At 38.3% G+C, this 20,388-nt stretch overlaps 1 protein-coding gene across 4 annotated transcripts in view; it reads left to right on the top strand.

The window, feature by feature from the left end:
- LOC117402412 (frizzled-3) overlaps positions 1 to 20,388 on the top strand; it is a 67,044-nt gene that overhangs the window by 6,116 nt on the left and 40,540 nt on the right. For all 4 annotated transcript variants that reach the window (XM_034003519.3, XM_059024331.1, XM_034003517.3 and 1 more), the window contains exon 3: positions 19,235 to 19,431. In XM_034003519.3, coding sequence (XP_033859410.2) covers positions 19,235 to 19,431 — 197 coding nt within the window. The remainder of the gene's footprint in view (positions 1 to 19,234; positions 19,432 to 20,388) is intronic.

Raw genomic sequence — 20,388 nt, 5'->3', positions numbered from 1 at the left:
AATTACGCTTCTAATAAGCACGTAATTGGTCCAATTAAGTAATTTAGGGTACAGTTGGAACCAAAACTAGGAGGAACACCGGCCCTCCAGCACCAGCGTTGGAGACCCCTGATCTAAATTATTCATAGACAGAAGCACACACTGTAGTAGAGGCAGTGGCAGTGGCAGTGCTAGGTACTAACGGCCTGTGTCTTTTGAGGGGTCAAAGTGCAGCTTTCAGTGGCTGGTGAAGAATAGATGGCTTTCCATAAGACAGGCAAGGCAATGAAAGCTAAGGATCTCTTTCCCAGCAACAGCAGAATTTTATTAAGAATCAGAATTAACATTTCTACTTACTCATATCATCAGATTACTACTGTAACCTTGATCTCCATAAACAACCACAGATAAACATGACAATTTATAGACGCAGGTTTGTATTTTCAGTGCATGACATACTGTATTTTTGATAGAAATAAAGGAAGTGCCTAATCCAAATGTCTTTTTACATCCATTTCCAAGATTTCACAGACTTTATTCAAATTCACAATTTCCATGAACTGCGTGACAAAATCGTAGCTTTACTCATGACCACCTTGAGACTTACACTTACACTTCTTGTGTATGGCTGATGTAGAAAAATGACTGCGGGTAAAGATGTGTTGGCTGAAGAATTCTGTTGCAGTCATCTTTTCAGAATTAGTCAGTAAAATAGGGTTACTGTTTTTCCACAATCGCGGAATTAGGCACTGGGAGCGGAATTGTATTTTGGGAATGAATTCTGCTTTGCAACTGCACCTTTTTATGACTTAATATTCTAATTTATCATTAACTCCTTAATAATACTACGTACTCAGAGTGATTTTTAGTTTTTTTTACTCGTGTTGCTATAACATGGCTCTCTCTACTCTAGCTAGTAAGAACAGAAAATGGTAAATTGTAGATTCAACAATGAGTGGACCAATAAATACTTACTTATTTTGCCAACTGTACCGAAAGCAAATGTGTTTATTGTGCAATGAATGTGTGTCAGAAGTTAAGGAATACAATATGAAAAGGCATTTTGAAACCAAACAAGGAGCTTTTGGAAATACGTATCCAGAGGGCACAGTAGTTAGCTCAGAAGTAGAAGTTATACTATTAATATGTCACATACTTTTAAAAATGTTTGTAATGATACTCTGTTTAATTCTCACACTGTTTTATTATTAAAGTACTATTCATATGGTAAAATGTGTAAGTCTTGTTCAATATATGAACATGAAGTTATATAATATTTATTATTGCTTAGAAATGTGCAGAGTAAAATACTCTGGCCCGCCTACTCCTACATTTTTTCCAATCTAACTAAGGCAACTCTATCTGTCCAGGGTATACGAGAAACACATGCAAGCAGTTTTACAGCAAGTACAGATGGGAGAGAAGTGTCCTGAACATTTTATTTAATTTGTAATTTTATGAAAATTGTATAGTTTTGTAATAATGCCCCTCGTTTTCAGCTGTGTATTGTAATACCAGCAATAAGCTGTTTTTTCAAAACACCTTTATTTGCTGACTGACCTACAGAACATTGTTACTGGTGGACTGCTTTTAAGAAATATTTTTCCAGAAAACTACAGTATCTCAGGGACTTGAATAATATTTTTACGTTAAATCTATTTATGTGCAAATTACGTTGTTAATTCTTAATAACTTGGTAAAAATGGAAAAAACGGAATTGGTCATTTTGAAAAATGTAAAAAAAAAGGAATTGGTCATTTTGAAAAATGGAATTTGCCATTCCCAGAATGGAAAATCAGGAGCCCTAGAAGACAAAGCTGCTGAGTCACCAGCTGTCTGTGGTTCAGTCAAAGCTACAGTATTTAGCTCACTCTAGTTAGCCATTTCATTGATTTTATTTGTCTTTCAAAGACTGGTTCTTAATCATGACTTTGTGTCCAAATGCTTATGCTACCGTCAGACTTTTGTACTTCTCACAGATGGACGAGCACGTGTCTACAGTAGCATGCATTTGCTAGCGATCTAAAGTCCTAATTATGTTGGCACAGTAACATTTTGCATAACTTCCTGTTTTAGCCATTAAAATCTTTTTGCTAGTAAATTATAATCGGTGGCAAATTTGAAAAATAACTGCCCATGTCTTTTGCTATAACAAATTTAAAGTTGATAGTTGTTGCTTTTATCCAGGATTATAAAACTAATTTGAAATATTTACAGGGACTACAGTAAAATACATCAGTGTGTTTAAAAACACATTAAAATGTATATGTACATTATTAAAAAGGAGTTCAGTTACTCCTAATGCTTGCTGTCCCAAACGTTCCTGACAAGATGCACAATCCCAGACTGTAGGGACACATTCTGTATGCAACATTTACAGGGACTCTGATTAACTGGGAGTGACATTCTTCTAAATGCCATATTCACTTATTCTAACAAGCTGTGTTGTGTGATATACTCCCATTATGGATTCTGACCCCTGTCGGTGAGTTGAGGTTAAATGTTCCTACTCCTACAGTGGGTCCTGGACCCTCGATTGCAGTGTGTGTGGTTGCCAGTTCGCCTCTAGACTCCCCCAATACATGTATCCAGCTCCCCAACTGCTCTGCTGTGAAAACCAGCAGTGGCAAGGTTTAAGGGGATCTTTATGCACTGCATTAATAAATGTCAGAAAGGTTATTGCAGATCATTTGTATGGTGTGTGTTATGACATTTTAATATAGTTTTAGAAAAAAATTGTGCTCCATCAAAAAGACCCAACCATGCATGTGATTTAGGCTGGACTTGTGTGTAGGGAAGACACAATTACTGTAACTGGGTCTAAATTTAAAGGGTTAAAAGGCTTTGTGGACATCGGTACAATAGAATACAGTCCAAATCTGACTGAAACATGTAACACTCCTGTTTAGATTAAAAATAATAACAATAATAATTTACAAATCTGTTTTTCTGCCTGTTTTATTCAGCCTTGTGAAGCTCTCTTTCACTGTCTCATTCACTGGCAGCTGGGATTTGCTATGGAAACAAGCTTTAATTGTGCTCTGACAAAGGGACTGCATTCCTGGTTCCAGGAGCCAGGCCCCTTTGACCCAGGGGGCGTGGACCTGGTTCACACCCTTGGTTTGTCTCTAAACTAGTAGTTGCTATGGTAGCCAGGAAGGAAATGCAAGGATGAATGGAACCAAGGGTGGGGGGAGGGTGGGAAGAGATGAGACAATACAAAGGTTTAGCTGATTTGCATTCAGTCTAGTATGGTAGTTTTTTTTGTTTTATTCCTTTGTTGAAAATGTAGAAAAGTGACAAAGATAATGATTAAATAGTTTTTGTCTAAATTGTTATTCACTGTTTCTGATCAATGTCAGAAGCCAGCAATATGTCTTGCTACAGTTTAATTGAAATATAACAAAGTCATTTTAATGGATTATTTTTAAGAAGTTAAGATTTCTTTCAAATACAATTACCATGAAATAAAGCTATGCTGATTACATTTCGAGGAAGGATCGGGTGGTGACTTCTTTTTTTTTTTTTTTTCACCTTGACTGGATATTTTAAATCTTGCAGGTGTCATTTTTTCTCTGACTCCCTCTATATACTACCACAACCCACAAAAAAATCTGATTAAATACAATATGAAAAATGTGCAAAAATGCTGAAAATCAGACGGGGCAAATACTTTTTCATGGCACTGTATGTTTATTTCCAGCATTTTGTATGTAACCATACTGATAGTAATTTAGATTGCTAGTGACGAAAACAAATTGCTGTATGTTGTGTTTTCCTTATGGCAGTAATTCTTTTTTCAACATATTCACGATTTGTTTTTATATATAAAAAAAAAAAAAAAAACACACACTTTTACTCAGGAACGTTTGCCAGGAGAGACCTGTTTTTCCATCTGAGCATCGCAGTGTATCCAGTTCATGCTCCATCCTGCAACAATCCTGGTAGCGCCATTTTTTCCCTACCCTTATTCCTGAAGAGACACGACCCAATGAAGCTGGGGGAGTGACGAGGGAGTGGTTTCAACAGAGACTGCTGTGATTGGATACAAACAGAGGGCCGGCGGATGCAGTGATAGGTGCAGAGTTTTGAAGGGGGGAGGAATAAGGCGGCGAGAGAGTAGACAGTAGGGGTATAAATCGTTTAGAGTTTAAACATTAGTAAAGTGTCAAATGTTTTTTAGTTTTGCTTAATCATTTAAACTTTGTCAATAATGTGCAAATTATTATGCAAATTATTTATAAAAGTATGCTTTTAATATAGCTGTAGACAATTTATACATAGTATTGTCTTGTATCAAATTAAGACTAAAAATAATATTTTGAAAGACAAGTATGTCTCCCTTCCCTAGTACATGAGTGCAGAAACGGTAACACACTACCACTGATTTTCGGTTTTACACCCCAGATACAAAAAAAATGAAATCTGTGTATATTCAATTAACACCGGAAAAACACTGGAAATGGTTACTCGATTCACGTTGACTTCAACCCTTTCCCAATGAAAAAAAAAACTTTGAGTGCAGTTAGGCAATGTCCTTCCTTCCTGATATTGATTTGTTCTGAGTACTTTAAACCCACCCCAACTACTGAGTGGCAGCAAATTCCTACATTTCTATTGTAGACTGCAGACAGGGAGGATTGTACACGCTCGCGAGATTTAAAACGGATTACAATTCGAAATGGAGGATTGTTCTTGCTCACTGGATTTAAAGCTATATTACAGTTACATAGGGAGGATTTGCACGCTCGCGGGATTTAAAAAAAATTGCAAATTGTGGCAAAATGTAAAAAAAAATGCCTCGACACAAAAACCCTAGAAGAATATGCCAGTGAACATAAAGATTTTGTTGTTGAAGACAGCAAAGGAAAGAAGGTACAACTTAAGTGTGCAAGTGCTGTTGACTTACTATTAGTGCTGCAACGATTCGTCGACTTAACTGACTATACGATACATACTGATACACCGACTCAAATTTTATTGTTCGAGTGGTCGTCACATTTTCATGATGGCGGACGAGGCACGTGTATGTTCACTGGGCTTATAACGATAATAATCAAATTATTTATCGATTGGGACCCCACGATAACAAATCAATAATATTTTAATGAAATCGAATATTCCATGAAATTAAAAATGTCTTGTATATATTAACTTCCTGTCAAGAACGTAATCTGTGGTGTAATCTGTGTGCTTCTAAAAGTTACTGAGAATATGCGTCTGTGAACAAATACAGAATGATGCTGCAGAGATCAAGAATAACCTGCTTTGTTAATGTATTTTATACATATTAGTTTGTTTTAAATCAGTCCCAACTGTAGCCGTCTGTCGAGCGAAACTAATAATATTTAACATTACTACATTGTCATGTGCTGCTGTTTCAGTTTTTTTTTTTAACCTTTTCATTTTGAAGCAATGCACTATCCGCAACCTTTTTCATTTTTGATTGCTGTCTTTTGATACGCTGGATCGTAGCTCGACATATGTGATCCGATGAAACATTGCAGATTGTACAAAATAGTTTGCCACCAGTAGAATGCAACATTTTTGTACACTATCTGCTGAAGTAAATATTGTAGATTTTTTTTTAAATTAATTTTGGACACTCGCAAAATGTTCACTCGCTTAACAATATCAGTTGAGATCTCCTAGGATACTAAAACCCACTCCGGATGCCCATATCTACCAATCAGTGAGGAAAACCCAGTGGTTATTGGCTGCTGTTGTGTCAATCAATGAATCCTGTCCAGTTTTCATTTTGAATTTGAAACAAGCTTATAATCACATCAGGAACCTGGACTGATACACATAACTTAATTGGATTTAAGTGCAGGTTAAAAGTACACAAAATAGACAGTTTTTATGGTGAAGAATGAATGTCACGGTCCGTGTCACGTTTCACGGCCTTGAAATAGGTAGGGCCTTAGTAATGTACTGTATAAGTATAAGCGAATCCACGGGGGCGAAACGCTTCTCTGAGCACTCCAGCATGTGACGCGTTTTTGGTTGTGATGTGGTATATAGATTGATTAGGCCTATACGTGTATGAAAGAGATATTATACATATATTGGTTGCAATGTAGGCAGTAAGTCAATTAATAATAAATCCACATCCATGTATGAAGAGATATTATACATATTCAAGTATGGAGACGCAAAATAAAATTATCAACCGGAGTTGTCGCTGTTGAAATTTCCGTTGCAGGAAAGGGTAGGCTACCTCTAATGTACTGTTTGGAAAAATGACGATATAGCTATATTCACTGAAGATAATGCAAATCTAAGTGGCTATGCAGTCATGTAAAGTTAAAATATGACAGCAAAAGGAGGCTGTGTGGTCCAGTGGTTAAAGAAAAGGGCTTGTAACCAGAAGGTCCCCGGTTCAAATCCCGGCTCAGCCACTGACTCATTGTGTGACCCTGAGCAAGTCACTTAACCTCCTTGTGCTCCGTCTTTCGGGTGAGACGTAATTGTTAGTGACTCTGCAGCTGATGCATAGTTCACACACCCGAGTCTCTGTAAGTCGCCTTGGATAAAGGCATCTGCTAAATAAATCTGCTAAATAAAAAGTGAAATGCATCTCTGCAGCCATGGCACACTGGAAGGGACTGCTGCTTCCGCTAGCAGAAGCTGGGCCACGTAATTCAGAAATTGTAACCAACAGCAAATTTAAAAAAAAATGAACAGTGGGGTTGATTTTTTTTTTTTTTTTTTTTTTTTTTCTTAATTTACCGTTATGTTTACACTGGAAATTTGTCAGATTTGACACAAAACAAGGCAAAGGCTAGTGACTGCAGGAATATGAAAATTGGAGAGTGCTATATTTAAATGCCATTGTATTTATCAAGCGTGTCTTAAAGCATTGGGATTTGTTTGAATGAGTTTTATACCATGCTGTATAAAAAGAGAACTTATTGTTCCTTTTTTTAAGCATTTTAACTCGATAATCTTTGTTAGAATTTACACGATAATTGCTGTCAATGCCAGGGTTCGATTTACAACACTAATGTTTACCTGTTCCCAGCAAAAGCAGGAATAAAACTTCAAAAGCATGGGATTATTTCACAACTCCCTCAAACAAAAAAGTATCCAGTTATTGACAGTTTATTTGCTGTGCTAACACTGCAACATGTTAAGTAAAAAAAAAAAAAATGTAACTACATTTAAATGCATTTCAGTAATAAATCTAAGTTCCCACTTTTTGAAATAATGTTTAGTATTTTCATAAATAGCTCATCTCTACGTATCTCATAGTTAAAAGGGCAAAATAACTGCAATAAATACAATAGATAACTGAAAGCACAAAAACAGAAAAGCACAAACTGAGTACATATGGCAAATGATTGTGCGTAGCCTAGTACTGTATATGTGTACCAGTACCATGAGACTGTAAACTGTATTACTGCAAAACTGCAAAATGGACTTTGTAGTAAACTTGATTTTTTTTATATGGATCAGTACTGCTGGAAATTCATTTGAAATTCAGTTGGAATCAACTAGTTTCATTTTATATATATATATATATATATATATATATATATATATATATATATATATATATATATATATATATAATATAATTTTTTTTTTTTTTTCAGACAAACTTAGTTTAGATGGCTTACCAAAAGAGTTTCTGTAGAGACATTTCATGGTCGCACTCTTGTCATCTTGTTTCTAAAGGATTCATTATTTAACTCCTGCCATTTTTTTCTTCAAAAAATCTCTTTATTAATTTAAAAACATAATTATAAAAACAAACAAACTTTTGTTTCTTTTTTGCTACTACACCTGTGTGTAACAATAACTTGCATTGTATTGCTGATTTAAGGAACAGTTGCAAATGCGTCATGGAACGAGATCTACTAAATAATTAAATTTAAAACAAGTGAACAACCCTTTTTAACCCGGGAAAATAATGAAGATGAACTGTATTCTAACACATTGTTATGCTAAACTCTTAGTCTTTCAAGATATAGAAATGTAAATTTCTTTCTGTAATACAGTCAGCACTGGGATATACGACACTCAGATACACATCAGGCGCGTTTTACCACCCTTGTATTAAGAAACAAATCAATTCCCACAGTTTTAGATACTGTGATTTTTTTTTTTTTTTTTTAAATCCTTGTTCATGATCATTTGCAAGTGAACTGTGGCATTAAGGCCTTATAGACCACTATATTCTGCAATTTTGAATACTGACTGGATACTGTTTTAATTCTGGTAACTGTTTTTTACCATTTGCTAAATTGCACTGGATTTTATGTTTTACACAGTTCTGTGTATGGGTAACATTTTGATTTAATTTTGCTGTTGGGTCGTTAATGGGAAATTTTACATATAGCTACAATACGTACCAGATTTAAAAGTATGTACTGTATTACAATCCACGTGTCGTCTGTTTTGGTAAGTGATATTTTCAGAATCATATCGTTCTGAATTAAAATACTTCTGTTGAAAATACAGTACTACCAACAAAACCAACTCCAGTACATCTAAATGGAAGCCTACTTATTTTAAAACACAATCCTTTCAGCTATGTATTTTTGACATTTGTATCTTTTTTGTGTTCCCTGAAAAAACAGACAAGGGTTGGAACAGGCCAAAATTAAATACTCAGATATGCGTCACACTTGTTTAACCATCACTGAAATCACAATTCTATAGGGTCCGATATGCGAGTGCTGACTGTATTAACCACCCAGCTGCTTATCCCACGATTTCCACTTGGAGCGCAAGCGAGTCCAAATTTGTTACTCCTGTGAGAACAGCATTGCGTGTATTTGCAAAGTCTCTCACGTCCCTAAGAAATGTCCTCGACAGACCGGCCCATCCTTAGATAGCATAGCTGGGAATAAAAAATGGATGCCTGCTGCTTCAGAGAATGAGATGATTATTTCTTTGTTGGTGTTATGGGAGTTGTAAGAAAACCTTGTCAGGATTGGTACTGGTCAAAATGACCGATTTTATTTATTTATTGTACCTAAACTTCACAGATAATAATGCATATAACAGCGATACACACCCATTCCTGAAACCAGTCTATTCATTTTCATTTAAAGTAGGAGGCTAGAAATCCCAAGTAGAAGGTATGGGGGTCCTCCCCCAGCGTGGGTGTAAGTGGCAACGACCCCACTGAAAATGAATTTCAGGGTTTTGCAGGGGTCTGAATCTTGCTTATCTTTCAGGCACAAAAACAAACAATGTCACATTACATAGATACCATAATACCAAGTGAGACAGAAGAGAAAAATATGAAGTAATTTCTAAATTAAAGATAAGAAGCAGTCTTAATTGGTAGTAAATTTGAATACAGAAAAGGTAAGGCATAAGCTGTATTTTGTTTTCTATTTTTTCATGTATTCCATTTTTCCTTTGCATTTTATACCAAAAAAAAAGGCACATTTAAGTTTAAAAATATTCATGGCCCCAACCAGGCCTTACATTTATTTTTAGTCTTCCAAGATACTGAGTATACATGCTTTCCCATGTCGCTGCTTCTCATTAACTACCGAGTCTGAGATTGCACAAGTGCATAAATAAATAAATAATACATTTTTAAAAATGCGCTTGCGAGAACTGTGATTTCAAACACTGTTCATTTTACGGTTTTCAGAAGTTCGTTTCTGTTGCATTTTCTACAGTAAGTTGTATTTTTTTTCTTGCGTTCAATATTTTTTTTAATTCTATTAACTGTTGCGTGATTAAAATAAATACAAATAATGAATAATGTATTGGCATTTACTTGAACAACATAACTTGAAAGTAAAAGTCCAGTATATCAAGCTATAGGTATATGAAATGGAAAAACATGGAAAGTACTTCAAATGGAAAAGAGTAATGTTGAAATGGAAAATCACTTTGGTGGACAAATTACACATACATATGGTTTATTAGCTCAATTTTGCCAGAATGTGTCACCACGAGAGGCACTCAGATCAATGAGCCAACTATACAGCTGGTGAGTTTGTAGGAGTAAAAAGTTTCAAAGTGAAAGCAAAAGCAGAGTTAATCCATTCATTAATGCCTACATTTTTATACTGTGTATCTATGCTTGCACCATGCCTTTTAGCACCAGCGCGTCTATACCCAAGCATCAGTTACCTTTCCCGGGTAAAAAAAATATATATATATCCTCCCTCCCCCCACTGTTGCTCTACCTAATACAAAAAAAATTGTTTTTGGGAAGACCTGGAAAGTGTGACATCAACAGAAGAGGAGGAAGAGATTCGTACTGTACATACATTTCTATTTGACTTGAATTTAGTTAGTCTTCTAAAAATAACAAACTTAAGTACCCTGCCTATTTAAATATAGATGGATAACCACAGTATGTGCTTAAATGCGTATTTGTACGTGGGTGTTTGCGTATGTGTTTTGTGTGCGTGGGTGTACTTTTTATCTGCATTTTGTGTCTAAACTGTCAATAATATTAGTTGACCACAGTTTTACAGCAACAGATTATACAGAAAACGATCTGACCGGTACATCTTGTTGCTCATATTATGATATTTTTCCTTTAATAAAGACTGAATCAGCAAAACAAAGCACATAAAAATAAAATAATCAGTCATATTCATTAATTGGCAAAGGCGAATATCGTTTACTGAATTAATTATATATGCTAGGTTTCAGATCGATCTTCTAAGAAAGCATAAGACATTTTACAATGCGTATTTCATACGCTTCGAGTAAAAAAGACAATCTTACATAGAAAATGAAAAAAAATGTTATACAATGTCATAACTCTGCTCTACTGTTACTGACTCAGGGCCGGACCAAATCAAAGTTAGCACTTAGTGAACGGGGACGCGAAAGCATTCATGGTAACAAAACACAAGACAAATTCCAAGCGAAATCTCGCAGAACCAAAACAAGCCCTTTTCGCACTTCAAAAAGCAGCTATCGCTTGGTGACTACAAGTGCGTTGAGAAGGGGGAGTGGTTTGGTATCGCTGAGCAAATCTACTCAATTCACATTGCAATCACATCGCAAGTCTTTTGCAGGACCGGACTTCATAGTCAACTTTGAACTTGTCGAAAGCTATCGCGTATTAAGCAAATAGTAAAACAAATATAACACTAAACATACTGATATTTGCAAAACAAAAACCAGTACATGCCTCAAGACGCTCCACTGACCTCATATATATCGAACACTTGCACACAACACTGAATAATTTAAAATGAATAGTTTACAGTATATGTATTATTCCTATTATTATTATAATATATGTTGTGTTTGTTGCACCCTGTGGAAGGTGGTGGGCAATTCACTGACACACATGGGAGACAGAAGTTTTATTTTCAACACTGCACTGGTGCCCAGTTTTATTATTTTATTTTGGTTTTATTTTCCCGTCTCTCAGCCACTCAGAGAGAGGGAAAGCCAACACACCCTCTTCCCCACCTCTCCGTGTCACTGCCATGACTGACAGGCGGATCTTAAGAGGCTGCCGCCCTCTTCCTGCAGAACCACACATGCGCCGGACAGTCAGCACAGACCTCCCCCCCGTTACATATCCTCCCCTCAGAAAAGCACCACCGGTCCATTCGAAAATACTACACCCCCTACAAAATCTGTGTTTTGATGCAGCTTCCCTGCTCGGTGAACTACCCTGAAGGCATAGGACTGCAAGGCCAAGTACCACGGTGAACAACTCTGAAGGCATAGACAAGAACCACCTTGTGACTCTGGCGTTGTTATCCTTCATCTGGTGAAGCCATGCTAAGGAGGCATGATCTGTAACCAGGGTGAAGTGTCGCCCAAGAGGTAGTACCGGAGTGACTCGACTGCCCATTTTACCGCAAGACAATGGTACTATAGTTTTTTCTCGCGGGGAAGGAGCTTCCCACTGATATACAGGACCGGGTGCTCGTTTCCCCACACCTCCTGAGACAACACTGCCCCAAGACCTGTCTCTGACGCATCTGTCTGCAGGGTGAACCTCCTACTGAAATACTGGCAATACCAGGCCAGGTCACGAAAGGGGAAGATCTCTCCAATTACTTCCTCTTTCTTAGCCAATATGGAGGACGGGGCCGTCACAGCAGCCAACCAGTCTTTAAACTGCTCGCAGTCCCGTCCCAGAACTACAGGCACTGGCAATCGAGGACACAAACCCAATTGCATGAATACATCTAATATGCACCTGTCCCGTTATTTGCTTATGCCCTGGTGAGATTAAGCTGTCTTGTATTAGGGACTGACTACACCCTGGATCTGAGGGAGCCTGGGTTTGTGTATCATCCACTGACACAGGAATCACAAAACCTGTCTGCTGGAGTGACTGATGGAATGAAACAGTCTTACCTGGTCGGATGAGGTCACATCCCATAGCGGGACAATCCCGGTCGATGTGGCTCACCTCCCAGCTTGTTCCACACATCAGTGAACTGGTTTCTCGCCAGGAAGCTTCAGCAGGAGGTTGAGACATAGGAGCCGTCAAAGGTAGGGTGGCCACGTGAGACCCCGGTCCAACACCGCAGCAGCCCGTGGATGACCCCACTCCGCCCCAGTTCTTGGGCCGGGAGCACCCACCGCCACACTCCGTCCAAAGACCTGGCTACCCCTCCCCCTGGTCCCTTCACCCTCCCTGGGGCCAGTAGAGGGGGTGATGCTGGAGTAGCGCTGTTTCCAGGCAGCTTAGTGGGCATTTGTTCTGCTGTCTGGTACTGCTCTGCCAGTTGGATCGCCCGACCCAGGGTGACGGGGGCCTGCTGTTGCACCCACAAGCGAGGCACCGGAGCCAAGCACTGCAGGAACTGCTTGACTACGACTACCTCCACCAGCCTAGCAGTGGTGGTGGCTCCTAGGTTCAACCATCCCCAGGCATAATCCTGCAAGCGGTGTGCGATGGCCCTGGGGTGTTCCTCCTCAGAGAAATTCTTCTCCTGGAATTTGCGGCGATAATCCTCCGGAGTCGCCCCCACGCGGTTGAGGATGGCAGCTTTCAGTGTGGGGTAGTTCAGGATCGCCGTGGAATCCCGGGTCCTCGTGGCCGCCTGCGCCTCCCCCATCAGCTGTGGCAGGAGGTAGCTAGCCCAATGCTCTCGGGGCCCATTCGGCAGAAATCGCCATAGCCTCGAACACCTCCAGGTAAGCGTCCGGCCGATCCTCTGCCGTCATTTTTGTTGGCTGCTGTAGCATTTGGTCGGGTGCAGCAGCTCTTACACTCCCCTGCCCTATCTCAGTTAGGGTTTGGCGCAGGAGGTCCATCATAGCGGCGAATTGCTGCGGGTCCATTCTGCCTCTTAGTTCTGCACTGCTTTGTGTGGGCGGTGCCAGTGAATCCCACTCCTAACGCTACATGTGAAAGGGGGGTGGGCAATTCACTGAGAGACAAAACTTTATTTGTAACGCCACTCCGGCGCACTCATTTTTTTACCCACAGAGGGCGCTGTTGTCCGTGGCGTGAATACTGACAACAGTAAACAGGACCACAAGGTTACTAATACTGGTATACAGTCCAGTGCACATACAAGTGCTCAAAAATAATAATGAAAACAAAAGGCGAATCGAATAATTTTTTTCACACAACTTATTAATTAAAGAAAAAAGAAAATAATTAACCCAGCGGTATTGCTTATGCCTCAGAAGTATAGAAAATGGCTATTATTCCCCACAAACTTTGTCAGTGATATTTTGAAATGTACCTATTTCCAATGAGAAAATGGGCGAATTTGTGTCTTTTCGTTCACAGTCAGAAAAAAACATATGAATCCAAATTAACATGTATTTATACTAAAGTTAGACAAAAATGACTACAAAAGATTTAGAAGTGAGTAGTTTTTCGAGATTTACGATTATACTGTAAATCACTTTCACGAATCAGCCCCCAATTGTAGTCTTCCATCATGTTCTCGTTATACTGTCCTTGGTAGCGGCGTTCACAGTCCAGTATATCCTGGTGGAAGCGCTCGCCTTGCTCCTCCGAGTACGCTCCCATGTTCTCCTTGAATTTATCAAGATGAGCATCAAGGATATGGACTTTGAGGGACATCCTACAGCGCATTGTGCTGTAGTTCTTCACCAGAGTCTCAACCAGCTCCACATAGTTTTCGGCCTTGTGATTGCCCAGGAAGCCCCGAACCACTGTGACAAAGCTGTTCCAAGCTGCTTTCTCCTTACTAGTGAGCTTCTTGGGGAATTCATTGCACTCCAGGATCTTCTTTATATGTGGTCCAACGAAGACACTGGCTTTGACCTTTGCCTCGGACAGCTTAGGGAAGAAGTCTTGAAGGTACTTGAAGGCTGCCGACTCTGACTTGCTGCTCTCTTCTAAAGACGGCTGCTCTCTCTCCGGAGGAGTGTGTACGGGGAGCTCATGGCAGTGTGGCACCGGGGCGATGGATGAAGGAAGGTCCGGATACGTGATAGCAGGTGCATTCTTGCCAGTCCGACGTTTGGAAGGGTCCATCATGCAGAAGTAGCAGTTGCTTGAGTGGTCAGTGGGTTCCCGCCAAATTCTTGGGATAGCGAACTTCATGGCTCTCTTTTTCCCCTCCTGTTCCATCCTACAAAAATACATTTATTTCACCCATGACTAATGTGTAAGAGATTCTTGCAACATTTTTCATATATGATATATTTTTTCAATAACATTGAAAATTGTAAAACATTTTAAAATTAAAAACTTTTACAATTTTAAAAATGTTAACAAATTTTATAACATAAAATTCCGAGCAACAATTGTCCATCTTACCTTCCAGAGTTTTTTTTGCAGTGCTCACAGGTGAAATGAGGTGCCCAGGGTTTGTGTTGATCCCCTACAGACATGCCGAAATATGTCTTGTAGGCCTCACACATCTTAGCAGATGCTTCCACGGAGTACTTTTTCGCTCTTGTCTTGATAAATTGGCCGCAGACATAGCAAAATGCGTCTGCCGGATGCTTGCAGCCTCTTGATGCCATCTCAGAAAAATGCAGATATGTATCCAGTTTAGTTCCAGGCAGCTGGAACTAAACTGAACTGGTGGGCTTAAGGCCTCTGTATTTATACTACTATTTATATTACTGGAAAGTTCTAGAAAGTTCCTCCAAGTTTACTCAGCACTGAATCTATCTGGAATGTTCTGGAAAATAGGTAAATTTCAAAATATCACTGTCCTGGTCACAAAAGCAGTTTGTGGGGAATAATAGCCATTTTCTATACTTTTGAGGCATAAGCAATTAGGAAATAACACTACCCAGGAACAAAAAAAAAAAAGAATTTGTTACACGGTGAAACTGGCGGAGACGTGGGATTATAGAGATCTGCAAGACACCTTCCACGTATGCTCCCAAGGCTGTCTGGATTGGAAGCAGTGGAGGTCACACAACGTATCAGAAATATAAAACAAGATTTTATTTAAGAATAAAACAGGTGCACAATTAATCTAATATTACAGAAAGGAAAGGCTATTGGTTAGAGATATGCGTGAATAGTATACAGTTCATTGATTTCTTAGTCAAACGATTACAACAACCACAACATTATTAGCATACATGGCTAATACTAATATTAATTATGGTTGATCACACAAAGTGTCTACTTTGCATTAGTATTTTCAATACTCGTTGTAATCGATATTTCTTATTTCATATCAAAATGAATGAGAATTAATTCAACTTCCCATTCAGAACGGAATCCAACATTCCAGTAACTAATTGACGCTCTTCCCCATCTCCTCTTTCGAGGGGGAAAAGAGAGAGACCTGCTTCTCGTCAATGTCCTGAACTGCCTGTTTGCAGAGAACTCAGTTTGTGGTAATGCAAAGAAATTTTTACAACTCCACTTCACAAAGCTGCATCTATCTACTTTGACCAAGAGATGGGGGGGAAAGAAAAAAACATTAACTTGCACCTTTATCAAACAAGTTTAAACAGTGTATATTGAATCCAGCAATAACCTGATTTGACTGCACTGTCCGCTACAAAAGTATGGAAAACTATACTAGCCTATTAGGAACCACTGAGTTGACTGACAGCAACCCCTAGCCATTCAGAGCGGAACGGAGACAGGACCGACGGCAAGTATAAAAACTACACAGACTATAGAAGTGATTCCTTAAATTATTATTTTTGGTAAGAAAAAAAAAAAATAGTGAGTGGTTTTACCAACGTTTATCCTATATAAATTTATTTCAGTCGAACTCATATTTTTGGGGAATTTGGCGTTTAACAAGCTTTACCAATTAAAATAAAAAAGCAGCAAGGCTAATTATAATATTTATGTTGTTTTTAATTAGAATGTTGGTAACCATGGTTTTGTTGCATGTCGAATATGATAAAGGGGTTTCTCTAAATGAGACGTTTCTCAATGGCATATATATATATATATACAGTGCCTTGCAAAAGTATTCAGACCCCTAACCAATTCTCTCATATTACTGAATTACAAATGGTACATTGAAATTTTAAAAGAACATAAGAAAGTTTACAAACGAGAGGAGGCCATTCAGCCCATCTTGCTCGTTTGGTTGTTCGTAGCTTATTGATCCCAGAATCTCATCAAGCAGCTTCTTGAAGGATCCCAGGGTGTCAGCTTCAACAACATTACTGGGGAGTTGGTTCCAGACCCTCACAATTCTCTGTGTAAAAAAGTGCCTCCTATTTTCTGTTCTGAATGCCCCTTTATCTAATCACCATTTGTGACCCCTGGTCCTTGTTTCTTTTTTCAGGTCAAAGAAGTCCCCTGGGTTGACATTGTCTATACCTTTTAGGATTTTGAATGTTTGAATCAGATCGCCGCGTAGTCTTCTTTGTTCAAGACTGAATAGATTCAATTCTTTAAGCCTGTCTGCATACGACATGCCTTTTAAACCCGGGATAATTCTGGTTGCTCTTCTTTGCACTCTTTCTAGAACAGCAATATCCTTTTTGTAACAAGGTGACCAGAACTGAACACAATATTCTAGGTGAGGTCTTACTAATGCATTGTAAAGTTTTAACATTACTTCCCTTGATTTAAATTCAACACTTCTCACAATACATCCGAGCATCTTGTTGGCCTTTTTTATAGCTTCCCCACATTGTCTAGATGAAGACATTTCCGAGTCAACATAAACTCCTTGGTCTTTTTCATAGTTCCCTTCTTCAATTTCAATATCTCCCATGTCATATTTATAATGCACATTTTTATTGCCTGCATGCAATACTTTACACTTTTCTCTATTAAATTTCATTTGCCATGTGTCTGCCCAGTTCTGAGTGCTGTCTAGATCATTTTGAATGACCTTTGCTGCTGCAACAGTGTTTGCCACTCCTCCTATTTTTCTGTCGTCTGCAAATTTAACAAGTTTGCTTACTATACCAGAATCTAAATCAATAATGTTACATAATTTTTAATGTACTCGGAGGAGCAAGGCGAGTGCTTCCACCAGGATATACTGGACTTTGAACGCCGCTACCAAGGACAGTATAACGAGAACATGATGGGAGACTACATTTGGGGGCTGATTCGTGAAAGTGATTTACAGTATAATCGTCAATCTCGAAAAACTACTCACTTCTAAATCTTTTGTAGTCATTTTTGTATTACTTTAGTATAAATACATGTTAATTTGGATTCTTATGTTTTTTTTCTGAATTTATATGAATGAAAAGACACAAATTTGCCCGTTTTCTCATTGGAAATAGGTACATTTCAAAATATCACTGTCCTGGTCACAAAAGCAAAGTTTGTGGGGAATAATAGCCATTTTCTATACTTTTGAGGCATAAGCAATTAGGAAATAACACTTACTACCCAAGAACAAAAATTGTGTTATATAGTGATATCATTAGGTAAAATTAAGAATAAAAAGATAAAAATTGAAATAAAATCAAATAGACTTACTTTAATTGTAATGTATTTCCGATTTCTACACGTGTAACTATTAATTGTTTAAACACGTTTCACGCAAACTATGTAGTCCGGGATGCCCCACTGCCCCACAATAGACCCCCTCCCCAGCAGGAAGCAAACATGTCAACGCTTGGGGTAGCATTGTCCCCTCAGCCGTGGGATTTGCATGTTAATGCCGTGCCTGGCAGCTGCTCTGTGCACAGCGGGCTGCCAGCTCTAGCAGTTGTTGTATGCCTTTGTCTTCAGTGTATTGCTGTTCTACCTTACTCATTTTATAAAGAGGCATCAAGTTTCAGTTTTTTTGGGTGTGGAATGGTTTGAGTTAACGCCCAACAGGGAATATTTGAGTAAAGTAGATTGGGATACCAAAAGGGTGGAAATATTAGAAAGATCTACTTGATTTTGATGACTCTGATGATATTTTCTATGAAAGCTATTCTTTACGATGTTGCTTGGCTTTTTTTGTTGTTTTTTTTGTTTTGTTTTTTCCATGTTAGTATTTAATTTATTTCCTTAGTAAGTGGTATACATGTATTTTGCCTACATACCTTTAAATATATATATATATATATATATATATACACAGTGCCTTGCGAAAGTATTCGGCCCCCTTGAACTTTGCGACCTTTTGCCACATTTCAGGCTTCAAACATAAAGATATGAAACTGTAATTTTTTGTGAAGAATCAACAACAAGTGGGACACAATCATGAAGTGGAACGAAATTTATTGGATATTTCAAACTTTTTTAACAAATAAAAAACTGAAAAATTGGGCGTGCAACATTATTACTTTCCTCATTTTTATTTAGCATGTCTAACTCCTTGGAATTTCTGGCAATGTATTTTTACTTGTTCTATGGATATCTTAGAAAATTCATGCTGTTATATTTAATGTCAAATCTGAAAAATAAATTCACTATACCAGTAGAACTTCTTAGTGCGCGAGAAAATTGGGTAGCCTACAAAAAGTAAAAATACATTTTCAGAGATGCAGCGCTCCAGATTGTCAAACAAGATATTTTATTACTTGATTTCAATAATACACTAAAAAAGCAATTTGTTTGCTAAACAGAAGGACATTTTAAAATCCCTTAATTTCTTTCTTATTCCCCCAGTAAAGCTCTCTATACTTTACAGTTTAATCCCGATCTTGTTGTAAAAAGCTGTTTAATCTGCACGCTAAACCTAACTGAAGAGTGTGTGCAGAGTCTCAAATTTATTGGGACAGTAAAAGAAAACTTGCTGGGAAAAACTGAGTTCACAAAACTGAGATTATAGAAATAGTTTCTGGTTGGACTGACCCATGTTGATTTAATGGTAACCATTTTGCATTTCAAGCTATTTTTAAACTGGTTGAATCATCAGGACCTGTAGTAGGAAGAGTACAACCCTTGACCTGGCTGATCTGTGTGTTCTCTCTGTTGCAGCCCTTCCACCCAATGGTCAACCTGCAATGCTCAGCTGACTTGCGGCCATTCCTATGTGCCCTCTATGCTCCTGTGTGCACAGAGTATGGCCGTGTGTCCCTGCCCTGCCGGCGACTCTGCCAGCGAGCACATAGTGACTGTCACACTCTCATGGAGATGTTCGGGGTGCCCTGGCCTGAGGAAATGGACTGCAGCAGGTATCCATTATTCTATATCAGTTTACATTTTAAAATGAATATTCAAATCTTATTTTATCATGAAATAAAAATTTAAAATACTGAATCTGTATATCATATTATCATGATGGTGAGACCTGCTGGAACTTCTTGATTTAATGTTAAGCAACTTGCCTGTAGTATGTTGGTACTGTACTTGGTCTCTAGCCTACAACACATGCGACAAATCAGGTATTTTTTGTTTAGTATAATGAAAAATAAGTTAATTTTATGAATACAGAAATATAGGAACTACAGTAATCCCTCTGTAATTTGCACTGTTTTATTTATGTACGAAAAGCAAATGCTTTTAGTAGGGATGCAGTGTTTACGATTTTCCCAAACCGGAACCACATTTTTTGTACAATGACAAAGTGGTGGCAGTTTCAGCACTACACTAAGCGGTCTGCGAAACTGGAATAAACAGTGAACTGGCCGAAGCCGCAAAATTAAAGGGATGCTACGGACAAATATATGAAGCTGCTTTAAATTAAATGCTTCTGTGAGCAGTTTTACCGATTTGGATGTCAGAATCAGCTGAGAGTGCCCAGGTGTGTGTCTGTGAGAGAGAGTTTGGTGGCTGGTGGCCATTTTGGTGAAGGGGCAGTTTGAAACCAAGATGGCCACCGTTTGCACAGCCATATGGTTTTGATTGTTTGTTTAATTGATTGTTTAATTGATTGATTGTTGCAGTGGTAGAGTGTGGAATGTGGCCAGGTGGTGTTTGATTGAATGATTAATTGTTAGTCAACCCCTGGCCACATGGTATAAAAGGAGAACAGAGAGGTTTGATTGATGAGAGTGTGTAGGAGAGGGTGAGCAAGAGAAGAGAAAAGAGTTTACCGTAAAACTTCAAATAATCGCCGGTCTCCAATACTCTCCTGTCTCTAATAAGGCTGCTGGGAAATATAGTAAACAGACTTCGGATCTCTTTTAAAT

This window comes from Acipenser ruthenus, chromosome 5 (genome assembly GCF_902713425.1).
Source record: "Acipenser ruthenus chromosome 5, fAciRut3.2 maternal haplotype, whole genome shotgun sequence".
NCBI classification, from domain to species: domain Eukaryota; kingdom Metazoa; phylum Chordata; class Actinopteri; order Acipenseriformes; family Acipenseridae; genus Acipenser; species Acipenser ruthenus.
This window is presented reverse-complemented; position numbering and strand designations above follow the sequence as displayed.